General features: G+C 40.4%; 1 protein-coding gene across 2 annotated transcripts; it reads right to left on the bottom strand.

The window, feature by feature from the left end:
- Positions 1 to 1,369: 1,369 nt before the first annotated feature.
- Positions 1,370 to 22,820, bottom strand: antxr1a (ANTXR cell adhesion molecule 1a). Of its 2 annotated transcripts, XM_061768484.1 has the most exons (18): positions 22,288 to 22,820; positions 20,192 to 20,263; positions 20,037 to 20,108; positions 19,440 to 19,521; positions 19,273 to 19,306; positions 18,469 to 18,548; positions 17,998 to 18,066; positions 17,004 to 17,084; positions 16,331 to 16,391; positions 16,119 to 16,217; positions 14,427 to 14,496; positions 14,268 to 14,346; positions 13,155 to 13,250; positions 10,639 to 10,680; positions 9,814 to 9,909; positions 9,560 to 9,727; positions 8,497 to 8,577; positions 1,370 to 4,080 (listed from the first exon to the last, which is right to left on the bottom strand). In XM_061768484.1, exons 1-18 carry the CDS (start codon positions 22,443 to 22,445, stop codon positions 3,670 to 3,672), a joined length of 1,851 nt encoding a protein of 616 aa, XP_061624468.1. In that variant the 5' UTR covers positions 22,446 to 22,820; the 3' UTR covers positions 1,370 to 3,669. The 2 variants fall into 2 exon arrangements, with proteins under 2 accessions (XP_061624468.1, XP_061624469.1); XM_061768485.1 differs by lacking the exons at positions 1,370 to 4,080; positions 8,497 to 8,577; positions 9,560 to 9,727; ... (1 more) ...; positions 10,639 to 10,680; positions 13,155 to 13,250 and adding an exon at positions 13,661 to 13,921.
- Positions 22,821 to 23,682: the final 862 nt, after the last annotated feature.

Below are 23,682 nucleotides of genomic sequence, written 5' to 3'. Positions count from 1 at the left end.
TCAGAAGACCATTACAATAGTCAAGTCTACTTGAGATAAAAGCATGGATGAGCTTCTCCTGGTCTGCTTGACACACGCAAGCCTTCACTCTGGATATGTTCTTCAGACTGTAGAAGGCAGTTTTAGTAATTGATTTGATATGATATAAATCAGGTCGGAATCTATCAGAACACCAAGGTTTTGGACTCTGTATTTGGTTTTTAAAGAGAGTGACTCCAGGACTTTACTAACAGCAATCCTCTTTTCTTTATTGCCAAAAACAATAATCTCAGTTTTGTTGTGGTTTAATTGAAAATTTAAAAAAAATTAAATTATGGCTCATCCAGATAGTTATCTGCTTTAGACAGTGACACAACACCTCTATTGAACTGTAGTCATCTGGAGACACTGCTAGATACAACTGTGTGTCATCTGCAAAGCTATGATAGTGAAAATTAAAGTTCTGAAGAATTTGACCCAAGGGTAGCATATACAGGTTGAACAGGAGAGGTCCAAGGACTGACACTTGAGGGACCATAGGTCATTGCCATTCGATGAGATTGAATACGTCCAATGGTTACAAAATAACTCCTTTCCTCCAGGTAGGGAGGAAAAAAGGATGACACGCTGTTGGCGACCACTAACGGGACAAGCCGAAAGGAAAAGAAGAAGGGTTAGTGGGAAACATATTACCGCCACACTTAAGTCACATACTTTCTCCGTCCGGAAGCAGTAGGGCGTGGGTCTGTCCAATTCCTTCTGTTTAACATTTGTTGTTAACTGGAGGTAGATATTCCGCCATAGTTTTAGCTATCTGTCAGGAAATACTGAGTGATTTTTTTGTTTTAAAATGGCAAACTCCTAGCAATGAAGTATTTGTACTTAGTGACTTTCCACTACTAAGACATGCATGCTGTGTTTCTTTAAACCGGTTTGTGTGATTCCCCACAAAGGCTCAATCGAAGTCACTTTCTTCATGTGAGACGTGGCCTAAACTCGTCATTCCACTCGCCCGCCAAACCTGGCCAGGAGCCATTAGCACCATTTAGCCTTTCCTAAGGCTCGTCCATATTTCCAGAGGATTAGTCGGGCTCTGCTATTTTCCGTGATGGCTCCGCACATGTGTGCATAATGCAGCATACGAACATCTGGAGCTGGTTAGCCATACTTGTGAATTTACAGTCTAAATGGGCTGCCCTGCAAAGCGTCACTGTGTGAACCCGATGATCCGAGTCACAGTGTCACTGTGTTTGAATACAGCTATCCCAATAATCAATACTGGGTTTTGTCAGAGCCATAAATAGCTCAGGAGAATGGAAACCATATGAAAGTAACAACATAGAGGATAGGGCAAAAGTGAGCCGTGACGGCTATGAAATTATAACAGAAATCCAGAAATGCAAAGTTTAATTTTATGTATTAAAAGGTTTACTTTGTTTTTTGAAGGAAACACACTGTATCATAGAATTTTTCATTTTTATATGACATTCAAATTGGCAACCTGCTGGAACATTCTGGCAAAATTAATCTCAACATCATAATAAAATAAAAAATTAAAAAAAATCTTTACACTGAGCGTTGTACATGCATGCTTTGCAAGCTTCATTGTGAGCACCTTTTACAAAAAGAAACAATAAATGATGGCTATAATTAACTCATAACTGGTTTAAATACAAACACATCGAAACACACAGTAATGAATTAAGTACCATATCTCCACAAATGGTGGCGGGACATTTTTTTACTGAATGTAAAAAAACTTAAATAAAAGAGAGAGCCTTTATTTATACAAATGCACACATACTGTAAGTGGAGCGAGACACACTGATTGGCTGTGTCACAATGAATGTGGGATTATCCATTTCTATTGCTGTTCCTTTTTTTCGTAATGCTCACAATAGTGCAGTGCAGTTGGAAGTTATGTTTTGAAGGACTTTCCAAGCCATGTTAACATATCTGCCTCGCAGTCTAAAGTTCTGGTCTCAAATCTTGGCTCCGGCTTTTCTGTGTGGACTTGGCATGTTCTTCCCCTGCTCTGGTGGGTTTTCTCTCAGTATTCTGACTTCCTCCCACATTCCAAAAACATGCATCTTAGGTTAATTGAAGACTCAAAATTGTGACTTCTATTCAAGCACAGGCCACAGTTTGAGGAAATACGGCATATAAAGGATGCGGTGTTCAACGCTTGCCTCTGACTGCGGCCTGTCTTTCTCCACCTCTTGAAGGAGGGAGCATCTGCAATTGCAGAGTTGAACTTCAGCGGTCATAAATGTGTCAGATGTCGTGTCCAAGTCCCGGCTGCTTACTGTGACGTGCACGAAAGTGGGCCAGCTGTGACTCGCATCATGCTGCTTCAGCACAGTGAGGAAGATGATGAGGATGCTGAAAAACTCAGTGTAGTCTACACTTTAGCAAATGAAAGGCAAGTAGGAATCGTATATGTAAGTGGTTCTCAAACTGGGGTCTGCAAAATGGTTTTCAATAAATTGTTGTATAATTTCCAAAAAGTGCATACCTACAGTATATATGACGACCTGCACGTCAATAAATATGTCACATAAAATGACATCCCTGTACGTGCGTAGCATTTCTACCTCTCTCATGCTCTTTTCTCACGTTGTACAGGTGAGGCCTCTGCAATATCTCGAGTCAAAAGTTCCCAACTTGTAAATAAATCCCTGTTTTTGCAATGAAGAAATGGGCACTATATCTCATCTTGTGATTGCTTTCCACCTGGCTCCTTTCTTGTTATATGGAAAACAATCTGAAATCTATTCCACTCATGTTGTCTGTTTCTTAGCGGGAATGAAAGTAGCTAGTCTTGATCTAGAAAAATAGTTGCTTGAGTGTACAGAAAAGTCACTAAATAAAGCGACTAAATGGCTTAAGTTGACAATACTGACTGACTCTCTTCGTAGCCCTGTTGTTAGTAGAAGCAGTAAAAATTGCATTTAATTCACTTTCGTTTGGTTTAGTTCCTTTCTATTAAATGGGTAAAGAATATTAAGTTTGAAATGTTCCAAAAATAAATAGAGTAATTCGCATGGCATGTAGGGGTGCACATGGTAGTTATAGTTAATTGGCGTTCACTCCTGGATCCAAAAAGTTTGAGAACCTCTTATCGATGTGGTGTGTCAAGGAAAAAAGAAATGTGCAAATCTAATGACTTGCAATAACTTGGCTGACTCCAAATTATCTAGAGGTGTGAATTTGATTATAAATGGTTGTTTGTACTGCGACCAGTCCCGGGTGTACCTCACCCCTCGCCTAATGTCTGCAGGGATAAGCAGCAACTGCCCTGAGACCCTAATAAGGACAAGAGGTCTAAAAAACGGATGTATGAAGTTGCTCATGTTTCAATGATTATCAAAAATGAAAGGCTTGTCAAATTCTGAATTCTGCGTGTGTAACTTGATGCAGTTTGTCTGTACAGGCTCCCATGCTTGAGTCTATCTTCTCTCTCTTCGAAAGTGGACACTTAATGCTCTCATTCGATCCAATGTCAGTGATTCAAGCATTCGTTGGGCTAAATGTGTACAAAAGTCAGTGTAGACAAATAGCGGAAAGCAGCTCCTCGTTGTCCTCTGCACAAGGCAGGAAGGCCGCAGCCTGCTGGGCTTTGCTCTCCTACGGACACAATCAAACGTGGTCATGCGCTTAAAAATCTTGCTGGGACTCGCAATTTCTCAGCTACAGGCCGGGGCGTGGCGGGGGGCGGGCTGGTGGCGGGGCTCGTCCCGGGGCGGGGCCTTGAGGTAGGGGGGGCAGCGCGTCGGAGGGCGACAGGGGCGGCGGGAGGGTGGGCGGCAGCTCGGGCGCGGCGGGTATGTGCAAGGCGGTGGGATGGAGAGCCCGTTTGGGAGGCGGGGTGTAATAGGGCGGGGTGGACGGAGGGGAGGGGGACGAGTCGGAGGGCGTCGAAGGCAGGAGGGGCAGGGTAGCCAAGAACAGGGGGGACGATGGTGCGACGCCGGGGGTCGGCGGGAGGGTGCCCTGTGGTGCAGGTGGACTCCTGCTGGGAGGGGTGTAGATGGGCGAGGGGTTGTAGTTGGGGTAGTGAGGGGCCGCCGACTTCATACGAATAAAGTTCATGCATCTGCCCTGAAATGACAAAGTGGAGCAGATATTAAACAGACTTACAGTGCAATGAACTCAAAGAACTTTGGTGTCTATCCAATAGGCATACAAAAGGAGAAAAGAACTGCTTCTGACAAGAATTTAGTCGAAAAAGGACATATTTTAATCTGTGCCATCTAACTAGTATAACTATATAACCTTTTTTTTTTTTTTTTTTTACATAAAAAGGAGTTGAATCAGTACTTTTCCAGAAGTATCTGTACTCAGCTTAATTGCAGAGTTTGAGTGCTTTTGCCAGCTGTTTTCATTGCAAATTAGTCATGTTTGAGAAGATTGTAAAGGCTGGACCTGTCATTGTTTTGGAGTGCATCTCCACAAGAACGTGTGCACGTGTACAGAGCTCATCTTGGAGCAGGCTCAATGATTCTCATATTGCTGGAAAATACAGTACTGTAGTCCAATTCAAACATGATAAAGTTCTTCTCTTTTAGTACCTTAAGCTGCTACTAAATGCTGACAAGAAAACATTGTGCAGGAAAGACCAAACAGCTCAACCCTGAATTAGCGTTTTATTTAACAATTTCATCAACCTTTATATTTTAATGTGTACAAACTTTGTATCTTTTACTGCTATGTTTAATGTCAACAAAGTAAAAGATAGAGTCACTGTTCAGTTTCAAATATTGACATCTCATTTGACCAATCAGAGTTGAGTCTCATTTTCCGCGTTGGCTAAGGAATTTCTGTAATATGATCAATAGTTTATTAAAAGATGTCAAAAGTAGTTGTTTTTTTGTGTTGTATGTTTTAAACATACTGTTAAGTGTTGTCTTTGTGGAATCTGAACCTTTTTAGCATTTGTGAAGCTAGCATAATGAGTCTGCTTTTGGTTTATATCTTTATAAAGTTTCAACATTTCTTATTTTGTTGCTTAGGGTTGAGTGAGTGTTATTTGGGTGTTTAGTTGAGGTTTTCCTCTTCAAAACAACGTCTGACTTGCGTGTGCTGCTTTTAACATTGTGTTGACTAGAATCAGACACCTGCTTTCAATTACAACACGTCGGTTTATTTGTCAAATTGATTGTGTAGAATTTCCTGCCAACATTTCTTGATTTTTCAACCTGGATTCGTGTGATGGGTAGAAATTCTTCCAATGATGTTTGCATTAAATTCGGATGACACGCACAGAAGGTGAATAACATATCTCAATTCAAATGGAGTGTGTATGCAGGGGTCAATGTTTTAGGTAGATCGCATCCGATATTCTAACTTTTAATGTGTTCCGATGCTATTCAATGTGAATGTTTAAGGCTTGGTGGAGGTGCTCAGGATGCTCTTTTTGTTTTCACGCATTACAACAACATCAAATCTGTTTCCAAGTTGAGTAAACAAACAAAAAGTTGTGATGAGCAAAGTGGAAAACAAATGGACACGCAATTTGTTCTCTAATCTAGTTTAAACACAATAAACATTCGACTAACCCTAGTTCACACACAACTGCACCCAGCATTGATTTTCACTTGGTGCCGTTATCATATTATGGAAAAACTCGGGCATTACAGCCAACTGCCAATGTTATCTTTTAAGATGTCTTTTATTGTTTTTCAACCCAGTGTGCTGTGTTGAAGCAAGACTTTTATCTACTGGTAGAACCTATTAAAATGCAGTAGATCTTTACAGGCCCTGTAGCAGACGGGATGTTACAGGAACCCGACAGTGAGTTTGCCACTGATGGATCTTGTTAGTCCCACTATGGCATTCATTTAGGGGAAGTTATAAAAGGGAGGATCCCTAATTGCAACCAGAGCAGCTTTTTCCAGTGCCCTGAAGAAAGTTTACAATGAGGAAGACTTACTTAAGCTCAGGATGTTTGCTGCTGGTTTTATAAAGCCCAAAAGTCCATGAGGTTGGACAAGTCGGTATTCCCGACATTTTCAGGAAAAATGACTCAAAAGTCATTCACAGAACTTGAAGCTTGAAACACCGTCATATGTGATGTCAGATGAGACGTGAGCATATCTCGTGAGACCTCAGTTTACTAAGCATCAAAAGATAATTTTTTGTTATGTTTTGTGTTGTTCTTTGGCTTTTTTTGTTGTTGCTTTTACGCTATTTTTTCGACCATAAATGGCCGATTTTCAGCAATAACGACATTACAAACGGACCTCACCAGTTTTCAGTTTACTGTGCTTGTGTGTTTCACTTCTTCCTTGGCTCTTTGTAACGTTTTCATGTGACATGGCCTTCCTTCAACAGTGTGTAAAGGCAAGATGAAAGTGAGATGACAAGATATTTTTAACATTTTAAGCGTCACTGCAAATAGTGACGGTTTACTGCAAATCCTTAGACGACCTCATAGGGTTCCAAATTCAAGGAATGGTGTTTTTTTGAATTGTTTATTTTAGACCTGTTGGAAAAAGAAAAGAAAAAAACCCGACAGAAACACAATTGAAGTGTAAGTGTAACTTTGCTGGGAATAACTTGCCAACTAATGTGACTACAGGTTAATGTTCAACACCTGTTTTTTTTTTTCTTTTTTTTTCCCTTGCTGACCTCACTCAGTCGGCAGAATTGAGGAATGAATGCCTAAATGTAAGAAGTAATAATATGAGTGCGTGTGTGTGTGTGTGCGCAAGCCTACTGAACATGCATGTTCCTTATGTGTAGCAGCTGTGCAATTACGTTTGAAGCCGTCTGTACAAAGTGTTAATTATGAGGGGGTTGGCCAATTTGGTGGCCAGCCAGTCCTTCAGTGAGCTGCACCGCTGCCTTGGGCATAATGTTACGAATGGATCTTCGAATCATCACAGACTAACCGAATGATTTAATGAATATAAGTGGAATCTTGGCACCGGTTGCATAACTCGGCCCCTTCTAGGATACGTCGTAGAACATTTTGTTTGCTCAATGATGTCTGCAGACATGAATGTGAATAGTTCAGGGATGTTGTTTTCACAGTTTTTTCTTTTTTTCTGTGATATTTATGTTTTTGTGAAAAGCTTTGGCCTTGTATCTTCATGTATTTTCACTTGAGTCAGTTGTTTCACATACTCTGTTACAATCATACTTGGATACTTGGCTCTCTCTACACTGAACAAGAAAAAAAACATTTTTACCCCTAAGAGCTGGACCTGCCATTCCCTCTGTTGTCCTTGCGGGTTAAATGAGAAACACTTGAGATGAAGCAATGACTCACAATGTTCCATACTCCCAGTCCGACTTGAGTGTAAACACAGCTGTGTGCCACCTGACACACTTTTGTGAAAACAATCAAGTAGCTGGTATAGTGAATATATAATATATAATATATGTGAATGCAAAGGCCTTTATATAGCAGTCTGGATTATAAAGATGATTGACTGTGACACTGCTGTACAACAACAGTTGGATCTCAAATATGTTATTGTTCTCAATACAATGATTACTTTATACCTTATCAAGTGTAAGTATATGATTGCAATTAGTTATGGATTAGCCGAAAACTACACAACCGATTTCCACGAAACTCTGTGAGGAGATGGCCAATGTGCCAAAATGTTGGTGCAAATCAAAAAATAAGTGAAGTGATTTTCTGAAAGTTTGTGAGCTTTTCTGAAGTCTGACCACAGTGCGAATTGATGCAGTAAAAAGATTTCTGCTGAAGTCATCACAGGACAAAGCCAAATGTTATTTCTCAATGAACAGTTGGGCAGGGGGCTTGGGGGGGTTAACATTGCACTTTACTGTTGGCAGTAAATATGCAGTCTTGGAGAGTGAGAAGAATACAACAATCAGTATAGTAGACGAACACTAGTATGGCACTAATACAAACTACATTTATTTCCCTTTTCTTTCTTAACAGTTTAACCGTAACGGATGTTGAATGCCATTCATGTTGTAATTTTGTTCATTTGTGCCAATCCCACTCAAGACTGCATGGTCGATGCCAACAGTCAAGTGCACTAGCTGTTATCGCCGTGGCTGCACAGCTGGCCACTGAGAAATAGCATTTGGCTTTTTCCCCCCGATGATGACTTCAGCAGACATCTTTTCCCCGCGTGAATTGGCATTGCAGCCAGACTTCAATGAAGGTTAACTCGCAATTTACCACCAGTTCACCCATGAGGCCCGCTACAGCAGTGGTTCTCAAACTGCGGTTACCAGTCCCCCAGCGGTCCGCAAAATCATTTGTAATTATTGAGATTGAATTATCATGTTGCATCATTGAAAAAGGTGCATAGCTACATATGAGGACAGGTGCCCCAATTAAACAAGCAATAAACCCATTACGCCTCCCTACTTCAGTTTTGGGTCAGTTAAAAGCTCTGATGATCGCGACGTACAGTATCATCAGATAAATATGACATTGCTGCCTTATAACAAAACATTTTGAGAATACAAGCCTATTTTTGGAGAATAAAGGTGTCTTTAACGTAATAAAACGTTTTGTGGTATTCTTACCTTGTCACCTGGGTGAGGTCTCATAACAGACACCCGGTTGTAGCCTTTTCTTAAAAAGGCCCACAATGCATCCAGCTTGTTCTACAGAAACAAACAAGAAGAAAACAATCTTCATGACACAGATGTTGTGGTGCAATAACAGTTTATTTGCTTCTTATATGATATATATATTCTACTAATTGACATTGTGCGTCTTCTTCTTCGTAGTTTTAAACAAAGCAAATACGCTGAGGATAAAGGGAGGCAACACACAGCTGTTTTTTTCCCTCACAAAAATGCGAGTCACGCAGGCCCATTCCCTGGAGGTCAGTCCAACAGGAGCCTGGTTTCAACAAACAATCTCCTGCTGGCTGGGAAGCAATTGTCGCTGCTTTATCCCAATGATGGCATAGCTACATGGAAACGACAGTATTACCTGAATATATATCTGTAAATGAGAAACTGCTCTCAATTGCCTTTTCTGGTTGAATAAAGAAAACTATACATCTAATATCATTTTCACAAACAGATCTTGGTAAGGTTTGTACATACATGACCTGCAGGTGACTAACATTGGTCGTTTGTGCCGGCTGTGTGTTGTAGACAAACCAACATGCAAGCAGTTGCTTTTGAGGGCCTTATTAAAAATGTCCTAAAACATTATTTTTAAAAAACATCATATTCTTTAAAATATGTGACACTTAAAAATAAATTTGAATACGCCTGAAGTCGTACCATTTTCAGGAAAGAAATCCTAATTTAATGTCGATTATTTCTAATGTGAAAAATAGATTCTAAATGTGAACAGTTCATGAGGCTCCACTGTATCTCTACTAAATTGTAATTTGGAAATTATGTATTCAGGACTAGTAATACCAAATGTAGTTTTATCTCGCTCTAAACCTGATTGGGCTTTTATTTTGTAGCAATTTATCATGTTCATATTCAAATCTCATCAGATTAGGTTGCACATTTTTGTGTGTATGTAGAAATGTACTACATTTATTTCCCTGAAATCTACAAGAAATGAATATGAGTGTGGATGAAGTTTCTCTCAGCAGTATCACAACACTCATTCCGGTACCTGGATAGGAGAGTACCACTTGTGGGGCCCTAAAGGTTTTTGCATGCCATTGTTGAGAACACGCGTGGGGGACTGCACAAACTCCTGCTCAGGCATCTTCACTTTGGCATTTTTGGCCTTCTCCAGCTTTGCTCCTTCTTCAGTGGAGCCTTTCTCACCCCAGCGAACCTTAACAAAGACCACTTTGATGTGTATTTCATTCAGGTCTGTGGGATTAAGGCCTAAAGTGCAGTCATTTGTCAGGGTATTCTCACCTCCATCCTCTTGATTCCCCCAACTCCCCGCCCTCCATAGTAGGAAGCGTCTACTGTGGGCCATTTCTTCTTTGGCATATCATCGTCCTCATCGTCCTGTAGGATTGTGACAGGAAGCAATTTGATGAGAGGCAATTTCATTGGCTTCGTGTAGCTCACTTATTCTTCGTAAAATAGCTCTGTTTCTGTGGTTACAGTTTGCTGCAGTGTAGAACTGCTGTTCAATTGTGCAGGTGTACCTAATGTTGCAAGTTTGCAACCTGTGCAAATGCCCTCTCACTGTAGTAACCGCGAACCAGGCATCGTTTTTTAAGTCGATATCCTGCTGTGTGCCTTCCCCACTCTGACACCCATTCTCTTTTTTTCTCTGTCTGACTGTGGTCAGTTGACAGATCCAAGGAAAGAACCCAGAAGCCCGAAAGGAAAATCTTATGACGTTTCATCCTTGTAATATATTGCCTGTCTGACTAATAATCTATCCTCTTGTCAAGTAGACAAAGTCCCATGCCAGTCTGTCTGTTTGGTGAATGAATATAGTATTATGAGTGTAAACAAATGCAATGGGATGTTAGTGGTTTATTCATCAGGATATACTGTACTTCCGAACAGAATGCTGAGAGGTTTACTTGAGACTATAAATTCAAATCAGCTGTCAAACTGGGATGGGTTGGAAAATAGCAAAAGTCTGAATTTCATTGTTAATGTTGGAGGGCGTTAACTCATGACGCATTTAAGAGATTGTTGAAGACTTTCATTCCAGGGAGGGAGAGAAAGAGAACGTTTGGTCATTAAGGTTTAAGATGTCAGAATAAACTAAACACCTACCGAGCTCTCCTCCGCAGTAGGTGGCGGCGGCTCGTGGATGATCTGAGAAAGAATAAACACACGGAGAGAGAAGACCATGCCACATCAGATAAAGTCATAAAAGCATGTTTAAAACTTTATTGTCTCCGCCCATGGCTGAGGAAAGGCTTTGTCCTCTTCGATGAGCAATACACTGACCTAGAAATCTGCCTTCCATATTTGTTAGCAAAAATGAGCTTCAAAAATACGATACTATCTTTTTATTTATTTATTTATGATCTTTGTAGCAATATCCTCTCAGTGCAATACATTCATAATTTTCTCAGATTTTCAGATGTACATCGTTTTGAGTTTGCAGCAAGGCTGAACAGTCACCAGCATATGTGATGGCACATTGCTTGCACGTACAGTTTAGTCTGCCTGGCACAGGCTGCACGCGCCTCTCGTGTGTGTTTTTGTGTCATTTTTGCCATCTACAGATGAGCTGTCACGTTGATTATAAACCAAATAAAGACAGCAAATGAAATGCATTCGGCAAATTTGCGTGAGCCTGATTTTTCTTATTTGTGATTTTCCTCCATCCTTCTACCAAATCTTGGAGCAGGAATGACTCTCCATGGTAACCCGGCATCGTTTTCCGAAACAGACGAGTGGACTTCAAATACCATGAAACAGACAAGAACAGAGAGCGCATAAAGGCAGCCATGTTGTAAAAGTGGACATATTGGTCTGGTTGTTTCCACCAGTGGTACTATTAGACTGTTTTGTTTGTTTTCTTTCCAAGGGAGAAAGACTGAATTTAACTGCGACGAGATCATTTGTTGCAATATTCTGATACTGGCACAGTTGTGGTGTTCCATGCATATTAAACTGTCCAGAGCAGCTGACTGTTTCACAAATCACTTCACTTCTGGTGATTTATAACTATACTATCATATTTTTTCATCAATCTAATCCCAACAATATATATTTTTTAAAATAGTACAATAACGGAATTAAATGTTGTGATTTCACAATAATAAAGTTGCAATATTATGAGAAAACGTCACGCTCTTCTGAGAAAAAAGGTTGTAACCTACAAGACTAAAGTCATAACTTGAGTGGAGTTTCCAGCACGAGTGAAAACGCAACAGTCGAAGACCCGCAGCCACTGTTTTCTCTTAAGACACATCTTGTATACAAATACAAATGTTCATTTAATATTTGTTAAAAACATTTCTGGTTGATGATGGAACACACCCAATAAAACACAACACATGCACAGTCTTCTTCAGGGTTGTCAAACTCATTTTTGTCATGGGCCACATCATAGTTATGGTTTCCCTCCGAGGGCCGTTTTGACTGTGAACCCATATAAATGTATCGTCGTCTTATATTATTACATATAAACAACACATTTTTGGATAACTAGTTTTGAAATCATAAGCCACTAAAAAATTGTTCAACTAGTATGCAATATACATTAAAAGGGGGCCTGTGTAAGAAATCATTCTTAATACCTCAACGTTATTGAAAGGGAAGACAATTTGCAATTTTAGTCTTTTAGCAAAAACATTGTCGACCCACATAATTTGCTTTGGCGGACCACATAAAATGATGTGCTGGGCCGAATCTGGCCCCCGAGCCACCAGTTTGACAGATGTTCTAGATGATAGTGCTGAATTTTGATTGACATTATCAGAGGCATATACTGTATATGTACAGTTCAACAACATCATGAATTATCCATCCATCCATTTTCTGAGCCGCTTCTCCTCACTAGGGTCGCGGGCGTGCTGGAGCCTATCCCAGCTGTCATCGGGCAGGAGGCGGGGTACACCCTGAACAGTTTGCCAGCCAATCGCAGGGCACATAGAAACAAACAACCATCCGCACTCACATTCACACCTACGGGCAATTTAGAGTCTCCGATTAATGCATGTTTTTGGGATGTGGGAGGAAACCGGAGTGCCCGGAGAAAACCCGCGCAGGCACGGGGAGAACATGCAAACTCCACACAGGCGGGGCCAGGGATTGAACCCGTGTCCTCAGAACTGTGAGGCTGACGCTCTAACCAGTCGTCCGCCGTGCCGCCTCATGAATTATTATATTGTTAAATGGATACCAATATCAATGAGAGCCGGGTCATTATTATTTTGATACAGCACTACTTATTTTGGCTCTCATTAGAGGTGCAGTTGTACTTAATGTTGTGATCAGTGAGTGTATTCGTACATGCACTGTGGTAGTAAATTCGACTTGAATTTTAGATCAAACAAGATGAGCCCCAATTACTTAAACAGACATTGACCTCTTCTGTCTGTTGGGCATCATTCTGCAATATGAGTCCAAACGGGTCATGCGCCCTCAGTGACACATCAAACCTAAACTTTTCACTGTGGGAATGTCGTTTAGATTAACAAGACGCCTGAGGCTGGTGTTGGCCACACACGAAAACTGCAAACGAGAAGCTCTGTGACCGCCTCTCAGCAGCAGTTTGTCATCATCGTCAGGATAAAAGGGATTGACTAATAATCTATATGAGGGGGTGGACTCACCACAGTGCAGCAGAGGGGCCAGAACCACCACAGGAGAGCCAAGATGAGGAGCAGCATGAGGATGAGCAGAGTGATGGCCAAAATGGTCCCATCAGACTGTGAGATATAAACACAGAGCGTCACACTATGGAGAAATATATACTGTCCAAAGACTGGAGCCCTTTTAGTTCTTGCTCCTTCATTGAATCAAGTTAATTTGGCTGTAATTTAAAGGACCGCCATGTAATTTCTTAGTCGTGAGTGGAGGAAATAAACACTGTAAACCACTGAATAGCATTGTTAGTAGAATTCTGCTATAGCCAAGCTTCTTTGGTGGCGGCAATGTTTTCTGTGTTCTAGACCTGAAGTCAACCTAGACAACCACGCACATGGTTGATTGAGGAGGTCCAGATGCGCCTCACTGCGGGTCAAATCGAGCTAGATGAAGCTACACCCAATGACAGGTTCTCTCAATGTGCGTCGGGAGTTTTGGTATGTTCAGGGCAAGCATCGGTTCACCCATCAGAGGTGCTGAGGCGAGATGGAGCACGCAATTGCTTGTTGTCCAACTGTAACGTCGACTGGAGCTACAATAATAGTAAATGTTTTGAATGTGTGCAGGGCGATAATACATATGGCTTCTCTATGGATTACTTATGATGCACTGGTGTAGATCAAAAGAAGAGAGCAGTCAAAAAGCCTGGGAGTGTATTGCATTGTTTAGATGGACTCTACTGGGTCATTGTTGTTGATACTGTGGCACATCTGAAGTTGAATGTCGTCCGTTGCTTTTTTGAAAAAAAAAAAAAAATGTAAGTGATGGTTAAGCCTCAATAAGGGGTGTTACATAAAGTAAGCGGACTCGCATTTGAAGCAGTAAGACTAGCGCAACCATACACACCGTTGCTTTGTTGGCAAGGTTCAGCCAAAGTGGCACAATTAGGGATGTTAAATTTCAGACGCGTGAGGTACATCTGCAATGTGAAGATGCAGTGCAGATCACCATTACTATGATATAATATAAACCATTTTCATGAGGTTTTTTTTGTTGTTGTTGTGCTTGTGTGTTTTTAGATTTACAGTGTATCTGTCTACCATGTTAGTAGACTAATTTTTGCGTCATGTTGTACTCACACAGCTCACAGTTGTAATGGTGACCGAACTGGAGATGAAACTGAGACCTTCGTTCATACTGACATAAAGATTTGCTGCCCTGGAAAATAAAAAAATTGATTCAACGGTCAGGTTGGTGGTACGGTGGAAAAACAAAAGGGAGTACGGTGGTGAACTTACATTCCCTCATCCTGAAGCACAGGTGCCTGGCAGAGAAGATATGTATCCTCCACTATCAAAGGTTTCACCACTAAAAACAAAGATGGAGAAGGGTCAGGAAAACAGTACATTTCTCACATCCACTGATACATATAAAGATTGCTCAAGCCTAAAAATAACTCAGTGTTTTACCGTTTATCTGAAATTGGTTTGTTGTTCACAATTTCTTAACAAAAAGACAAGACATCACATCAAATGAATGTTGTGCAATAGGAGATGGGACTCCAGGAACTTGTTCATGGAAAGAAGTGTCTTACACAAGAAGTCAGTTCACAAATTTCTGAGAAGAGCGTTCCCTCAAAATCAAAACAAGTGTTTTCAATATAGGGGAATAAAGCCTCTCGTAGAAACACGTCAACAAAACTGACAGCTTTTGTTTTTGAGGCAAATCTAGGTCTTGTCCGTTTCCAGCTGGCTTTTAGGAAAGCAGCTCCAACAAGCACAATGACCAGGCCGCTGTGTTTATCCTGGCAGGGGGAGAGCATACCCCAGAACTTAGGAAATCAACACGAGAGTCACATGGGTCATGGCTGATCCACTCTCGAAACTTCATGCAGGATGGAGGGATAAGCGAATAACGTGGCCAGAAACAGCTTAGCCTCAACAGGAACTGAGCATGATCATATATGATCTCGCTCAAAGTTCATCCCTACATCCACTGTGTTTTTTCTTCCATTAAAGAGAGATAAATTGGACTGAGAGACTTCTCAAGAACAACTTCAGCAAATCCAGGGAAGAGCACACAGGATTTAATTCCCCCAAGTCTGCAGAATTCCACCTAACTCCCTTTTGGAGGGATAGTCAGTTTCCACCCTTTACTCCCAATTCACCTTTCATGAGGCCAGTTCAGCTTTGATTAAACAGTTAATTAGAACTATAGTGCTGCACAAAAGTCTAAAGCAGCATTCGATGCGGTTGTAGCAATTCTATAATGACTATATATATATATATATATATATATATATATATATATATATATATATATATATATATATACACGCACACACAATATATAAAATGTGTGTGTGTGGGCAATATTTATACATCGCGCAACCAATGTCTAACCAACACGTCTACACGGCGTCATCTATAGCTATACGACAGCCATTCACCAGATTGGCTGATTCAGCAGAAGTGTTTGATGTTTCTTTGTAATTAGACCAGCACCTCCTGCAGAGCACAGGTTTTCACAACTGTTTCATTAGTCCACCAGCAAAGACTGTGGGGAACCTGTTTGTTAGTTTTACACACTATGTTTCATGTGTGGCATTGGTTGACATCTTCTTTACTGGCCTGTAACAACACAAAAACCTTTAAAATAAAATAGCAGAAGCAGTAAACTCGGCAGCGTTCTTTGATCATACACAATTCCATCTGTGCCCTAGCCTTTTAATTTAAACTTCACCTAGATATTATAATGGGAGCCAACACAAGAGCGAAAAATTCTCCCTTTACAAAGATGTTAATGCTTAGTTTTAATTGACACTGCCAGAGAAGTGTTGGTAGTATCTAACAATATATTTGCATTAACCCAATTAAATGCATCTTCACTACTGAGAGGTATTGCTATTACCCTCATATAAATACAGTGAAAACTAAAGCCAGAATAATAAACACGTTGTTCATTTGGATGATTAAATATGTTTCACTCACTTTTAGTAAGTGTGTCGTTAATGCGGAAGCTGCACAGGACCTTATCAACATTGCGAGCGTGGAGGAATCCATTTCCTCTCACTACAACCTGGAAAGACTCTGATGGAGGGGAAAAGAAACAGAAAATATCACCTCAACAATTGGTGATGACCCAAAATTCTTCAGTGCCAAGTTTGTAATGCTCAGCATCAAGGTGAACCTTGCTTCCTCACCTCCTGCGCAGATACTGGAGGGCTCAGCTGCCAGAATCTCAATGCAAGACTTTTTCAGGATCTGAGGAAATGAGGGCGATGGAGCATCAATATGGAAGCCTTATAACGGGAATAACTTGGCATTCTTCTCAATATTTTTACAGTGTCAGTGTTTTCTTATGCTAATATCGCTTGCTTCCCATCCCAGGGCAAATTTCAGCAATACGCTTGTGGCGTTGTTGTGTTTCTTGACATGATGCTGCTACTTTAACTGTTTTTAACTGTCCCTGGCGTCTACGAGAACATGTTTGCTCCTTGAAATTCAAAGTAGATGATAATGCGCTGCAGATGAAAAGCCTAACGTATCAAAAGGCATAAGTGTTGTCACGACAGACTGTGTTTTATTTCCTGACAACAGTGAAGTCACAAGAGATCCAGTAAGATATTTGATCCTGATCGGCCAAACATGGTCCTCACTGATCAGAAACAGAAAAGTCATAGTCACAGCAACTTTGTTTTTTTTCTGAAATTCTGTCCCTGGCAGAGTTTCATGTCCTTTAAGTCCGGCATGCATTCTGGTGCGTCTAACTGCGAGGTCATAGGATGCATGGATTATATTTCAAGGTGGGCAATGCTATAACGTCACTTATTTTCACACAAGTGTTGTTTGTGTGGACAAGAGTGACATACTTACAGAATCAATGACCCCTTGCAAAGCCTCAAAACCATCATTGACAGGGAATACGTGGTCCTTGCTGTCAGCAATCTTCGCCAGCTAAAGGTGAGCAATGAAAAACACAAGCGCCACATTTAATTCTTTAGCACAAATCTACTTCTTAAGTCATTGTCCAGATGTCTAAATTTTGAAACTCGGCCCACCTTTGTTAACTAAACAAGTGACAACATGCATAACGGATATACAGCACTGTTTTGCTGTCCTTCCACTATGCATTTCATATTTAACACAAATCAGCATTCAATTGAGAAAATGATGTACAGTATATAGATAAACCTTTATCATAATCCTTAGTAATGTTTTGGGCTAATTTTCTCAGTGTGTGTCTGGCTGGTTTTTTCCTGGCCGCTGTCTGTCCAGGTGCGCTAACCCTGTTTGTTGTCATTTAAACAACCTGATGGGTGTGGCTGGCAGTGCTAATTCTTTTTAATCGGGCACAAATTCTCTGGCCTGGCAAAAGTGTGACGTAATCAGAAGAAAAAAAAAAGAATGTATTACTCTGGTTGTATTTAATTTGAGAAGTTTGGATATGTATGACACATTTACTAACATTGCCCTTGGAAGAGGCAGAGGCAAGAGGCAGGCAGCAAGACAGCCTGTTCTTTTTTCTGGTACATTATGAAGCCTACCGCAATGCTGTTTGCTCTACCATTTTTCATATAAAAATGTCCCATTAAAAGAATGTTGAAAATTATGTGAGTTTAACATTTTTACATAACAAGTGGTTATTGCGATTGTCAAGAAGAGTAGTTGGCAGCTTAACCCTGGAACTTTTGGTTTTGCAAAAAAAAAAAAAAAAAAAAAACGTTTTCATTACACTACACAGTATGAGAGAGTTGATAGGTTTGGTGAAACTGCATTCGGTGTAAAAGTAGCTTCATTCTATCACAAATAAATGTCAAATATTTTTCATGTTTGCGAATATAGACTAAAAGTGGATGTAACGAGCCACCTGAGTCTCATTGAAGTCCTTCACCCCCACGCAGTAAACGGTGGCCCCCAGGCTCCGGGAGCGGTTGGCCTGTCAGGCGGGCATAGATTCAAAACACGAATAAGACAACATTCCACACAGCAACCTGGATTCAGTTACATTGTAACGTCTTACAACATTTTACAAAATATAGCCTTCTATTTGTCATACAGCTAAACGTTTACAAGACATGCAACAACCAAGACCATGTTGAAGAATAAATCATTGCTTTCATGAAGTAGAATTATTGCTCTGGCTGGCCACGTGTGTCTGAACACACACAACAAAATCCAACACACCTCACCTGCACCGAGCTCTTACGAAGCTCTTCGTTAGCAGTACACAGCAGGATGATCAAAGCGGTGATGTGGCGCCATTTAATGAGGTTAGTGGTGCAAAAAGACACGTTTCACCTGCTTGCAATTAGTCTGGAAGCGTATTTGTCTCTCTGACCTCTCTCTCGGCATAGTAGAAGAGATCCTCATGCAGCTCTCCATCTGTCAGAGCTATAATAACACTGGCAGTGCGATAACCTGTAGATGTAAACCGTGTGATCAGATCCTTTTTGAATAAATATGTGATCTATGCTGATCTACATGAACATGCCAGACCTCCCGTTCAGCAATAATGCCTCATTATGAGCATGCAGACAAGTAATGCTGGTGCTTCAGTGTGTGATGATGCAGACTCAGCTTCTCATTCAAGGGGACTTTAGCTGTGTGTATTTCAAGAAATTGGAAAACATATATTCGGCAAATTACGGCGGAAAAAGTGTCATCATATAATATTTTTGAATACATTAACAAAGAGATGTAAACATAGACAAACTCTTTTTTTTTGTCAGGATCAATTGTAAGGAATGTCTTATTATGTTTCTTTCCAAATAATTCAAATTGACCTTTTAATTGGTTTAAACAGCATCACACAATTACATAGATTGTTTCAGTCACTGGATTATAGCGATACTTTGGTCTTTGTTTGGACTTGTTACCGGCTCCGTAAGGTACAGCAGAAAAAAAGCTTTGCTATTGTTGTATTTCTTTCCCCCAAAAAGACTAACACAATTAGTTTAATCTTGTTTATCTCTGTTTCACTTAATGTCTTGTAAAAGGATTTTTTTTATGACTCTTCCCAAAAAAGGCTTGAAAACTCCACAAACCCTCTGCCTCTTAAGCATTTAACATAACGGTCACTTACTAGTAAGATCAGATATGACAAAATACTCTACATAGGGGAGTCAAATCTTGTAATACAAACCTTCTGTGTTTCCATAGTATATCTGCTCACTGGCCTGTGGAACAAACACACGGACAGTGAGCTGTCAAACAACCTCAGCCTGCAGGGAGGCAAATTCTGTTAAATTGACTGCGTCATGTTTGAGTTGACTTGGGATGAAGAGTGAAGACGGAGATGCTGCAGCTCACCCTCTGGATGCCCTCGTGCATGAAGGTGTCTCCTCCTGGATGAACCCCCTGCAGCTCCTCCAGACCTTTTCGGATGCGTTCTCTGAGGTGGCGTACACAAAATAACCTCATCTCATCTAATGCAAAATATTTATTCTTCAAGATACATTCATGCTTTTGCCGTTGGGGGAGTACAGATATATAGAGCTGTGATATTTGCATGTTTCTGTTTTCCCTTCACTTAAATGCATATTTGGCTAGAGCATGGCCTAATAGTTGTACATTTATGTTATATTTATTGTTGTCAAAATATCACGAGAATAACGTGAAACAAGTTACTCCATTACTCTCGCCCCAACTGCATGTAGTGATACAGATGGATGACTTTAAGTAGGACAGTAGTACAGTATTTGAGTGTATCGCCTGAGGAGAACAAATCAGATCCATCTGAAAGCCATGTGCAGGTTGTTTACAACAACATTAAAAAGCAGAGTATCTATCTGGACTAAAATTGAGAAGAGTTACTTTCTATTTGATCCTTATCAATACCTGCTCCATGGGGGGGGGGGGGGGGGGGGGGGGGGGGGGGGTAATATACAGGAGGTTATAGGTACCCACCTGTCCTCTGTTAGGCTCATCAAAATCTTCCCTTCAGTGGAGAACACGATAAATGACATCCTTAATTGTGGACTAAAGCAAAGTAGAAATGAACACCGTTAGATCAGTAAACATTTCTTGGAAGCTTCTCCATGCCAAAACACAGATTAGTTTACCTTATAAATTTATGAGCTAAGTGCTCAACAAAATGGTAGATTTCAGTCCAGTGGTCCATTACACTCCCAGATCTACCAAAGGGAAAAATCACATTGTTAGTTTCCTACATTGAATCTAAAAGAAAAGAGAGCTGCCTTTTAATTGAGTGCTTAAATTACAACCGCAGTGCTTCCAAAGAAGCAAATCAGTAAAAGTTTGAAACTTTAAGCCGCCTTCCGCTGAGGGATTACACTGTTATAGCTCTGCTCAAGTTACTGTTAACATCCTTATAATGCACCCGCAATTAATTAAATCTCTTATTCCGATCTAAGAAATGACCAATCATTAGAGTTCCATGCTGTGATCATAACTAGTTCAGTGTTGCTGTTAATCAATTTTACTCTCTTTATCCCCTCATAGTGCTGCTTTCCAAGTTGAGCTGTTGGTATTTATTTTTTAGTGTTTTTATTGGGTCGTAAAACAACTGCCATAAAGTCCTCTATATCCTGCGCAGTTACAAAACACACACAACAGCATCGCAGAGCGGAAAGAAGCCATTCATCATTCTGATAATTAATATCTATCCATTACTTTCTGTGTATATGACCGCCAAATGACACTGAATTGAAATAGCTTTTATCAAATAAAAAAACAACAAATGTGCATGCTTGTATCTCTGAATCACAGTTGACGTCCTCATTTAAACTTTGTTTTTATAACCTCCGATTCTCCCCTCCTCCTTCTCACCAAACACCTATTTTTCCATTGTTACCATGACATAAAGTAGGTTCCAGCGCGAAAAGGCCAAGACAACAGGCTGAAACATTAAAACATCTGGAGCCAATGAAGAATAGGCTGTGTAGACACCGAGAGATGATGAGGCTAATACTGGAGCAGGAGGGTGGGGGCAGGTGGAGGCCATAGTTGCTGCAACTTCAGTGCATCCAGGAGAAAATACAATGCAAAAAAACAATAAAAGGAGGCAGTAATATGATGCACATAGATGTGCATCGACTTTGACACATGCATGAGTCCCAAACGGGAAATAAAAAATTTACTCGGACAACTGGACAATGCATCAGCGTGTCTGGAGCTGCAGGGCGCGCATACGGGCACGCACTCAAGTCCCACCTTCCACATTCACACATCAATGTGACCAATATTTCTTGTTGGCTGACTTGTTTTGCCAGGAAGAAATGTAATTAGTAAATCAAAATGTATGAAATGAACTTCTACTGTAACTTTGAATACAGAGAAGTTACATTTTCACCAAGCTTGATGTTTTTGCCTCAGAAGTCCATGAGGGAACTTTGTTTTCCTGTTAAGATATATTACGAGTGGGCAAATGAAACGTTGGCAGTTAAATCTTTCTAATGGATTACAGATTTGCCAAAAACATTTTGATTTGAACCAGATAGTATAAAGTCCACTTACTAATACATGCAGTCACTTGGCAGTTAATTAGGTACACCGGCACAATGTAATGAGACACAATACAGGCGCTGAATCAAAGTTCTGCCTTTATAAAGTTAATAACGCTCAGTGTTTTTTATTGTAGTTGTAGACTGCGTCATCCTAATAGGTGTTTCTCACTGTAGTGTCAATCACAGTTGAGTACTCTTATCATTCTAAAGAGACAATTCTTAATACTATTGCATTGAATCTCATTAAATTGTGCAGGTGTTCCGAATCAACTGATCTGTGACTTAGCAACATGTACAAACTTATTGCCCATCAACTTAAGATTAAATGTCCCCCACGTGGCCTCTGTTATGTTGATGAGAACAAACACAAGTGTTAGAGCGTTAATGGTTAACATATGCGGACATTTGGTGCGCCAGGCTGAAATGCACTTTAAAGCCTACGACACCATAGCAACATCAGCCCATCAACAGGGGCCACACTGATAAGTAAAACATTTCTGCTGACTGTATTATAGATTTGTAATGCCATTGAATACATCAATGTCTCCTTAATATGCCTCAAATTCAACGGCTCTACATACTTTATGCTTGAATTTGTCAGTCATATAAACTATAAGAATGAATTCATGTAATGCAACCAAACTGAGTGTCACTATTCTCTCCTCATTGTTGTACAACAGAGTTCAACTCACTTGTCCAAGACAAAGTAGAGGTCAAAGCCTCCATAGCACGAGGACGACCCTGCCAGCCTTCGGTCCTGGCTGGATCCAGCATGAACAAGAGGAACAAGTACCAGGGTGGCAGCAAACAAAGCTGGAAGCCAGGATCTTCTACTCCAGCATGAAGGCATTATTCCATGTGAAAATCCCACACAGGTAAGGTGAAGGGTAAGTGCACCTTTTAAAAAGTGTCAATAAAGATGGAGCCAAGACGATTCTTTTTGTAGATCCCTCTGTCAGTCCTTCACAGTCATGTGCGACATCCAAAATAAACAATAATCCAAAGAAGAAGTGTACCTCAAGGGGTGACAAGAAGAGAGAGACGTGAGCGAGTGTTGTGAGTTTGAGTGGACTCTCTCATTGGTGGGTCCAACAAAGATGATGCAAAAGGCCTTCTCAAATCACAACCTCCCACTTGAGCTCTTTGTTCACCACATGACCTTGCAAACCAGGGATCCTCTGACTTTTTAACTCTCACTTTTTGCAATTTTTTTTTCTCCCTCACTGCCTCAAGGTGATGAATGCAGGACAACGGGAACGCAACCACCAATTAGTATATTCTGCCCCCTAGAGGTGATAAATGACGTGAAACCAGACTGACACAGGTCTGTAATTTTACTCATTGTATGTTGCATTATGTTATATGACGAATAACAGGAGCAAGCCTTCACTTTTTTTTGCATACTTCCTTGCATGACTGTTTCTCAACTGATTTCAAAATCAATGTGCTATTTTACATTCCTCAAACCAAGCACTTGTTTTTCCTAAAATACAACAGATACCCCAAAGATTAAAAAAATAAATAATTTGGACACCGTGCCTATCAGTAACCAGAGAAATCTAATTACATATTAATTGTCTTCAAAGTGACTTCTGGAGGATTTGACCGGCTCGTGCATTTGGTACCTGGGCCTTCAGTGTGGATGTAACCAACTTACTCCACCTTTTATGTCACCACTATCACATCACAACTAGAGAAAAAAAAATCAACACTATGCAAAAACACAATACAGTGTACAGCACACAGCTCTACCACATACATCATCTGGAGTTGTTCAGAATTAATATCCATCTAATAACATGACAAAAAATAAAAATAACTCATATCAATCATGCTCACCACAGATGCTGATTTTTTTAATCTATTAACACATTCACTGCCATTGACGGCTTTAGAAGTCAACTATCCATGTTAACTAGGAAGGCTGGCAGATGTTTTCCTCTGACCATCCAATCAAAGGACGGGAAAATGATTATGTCATCAAGGGCCAGCGCTCTGGCCCTGTAAGGACAAATATGAAATCTGATTGATTAAAGAAACAGCCCCATTGCTAATTTAAATTACATTGTCTACTAATTCTGAAGGCA

The sequence above is a fragment of the Phyllopteryx taeniolatus genome, chromosome 3, assembly GCF_024500385.1.
Source record: "Phyllopteryx taeniolatus isolate TA_2022b chromosome 3, UOR_Ptae_1.2, whole genome shotgun sequence".
In the NCBI taxonomy this organism is placed as follows: domain Eukaryota; kingdom Metazoa; phylum Chordata; class Actinopteri; order Syngnathiformes; family Syngnathidae; genus Phyllopteryx; species Phyllopteryx taeniolatus.
This window is presented reverse-complemented; position numbering and strand designations above follow the sequence as displayed.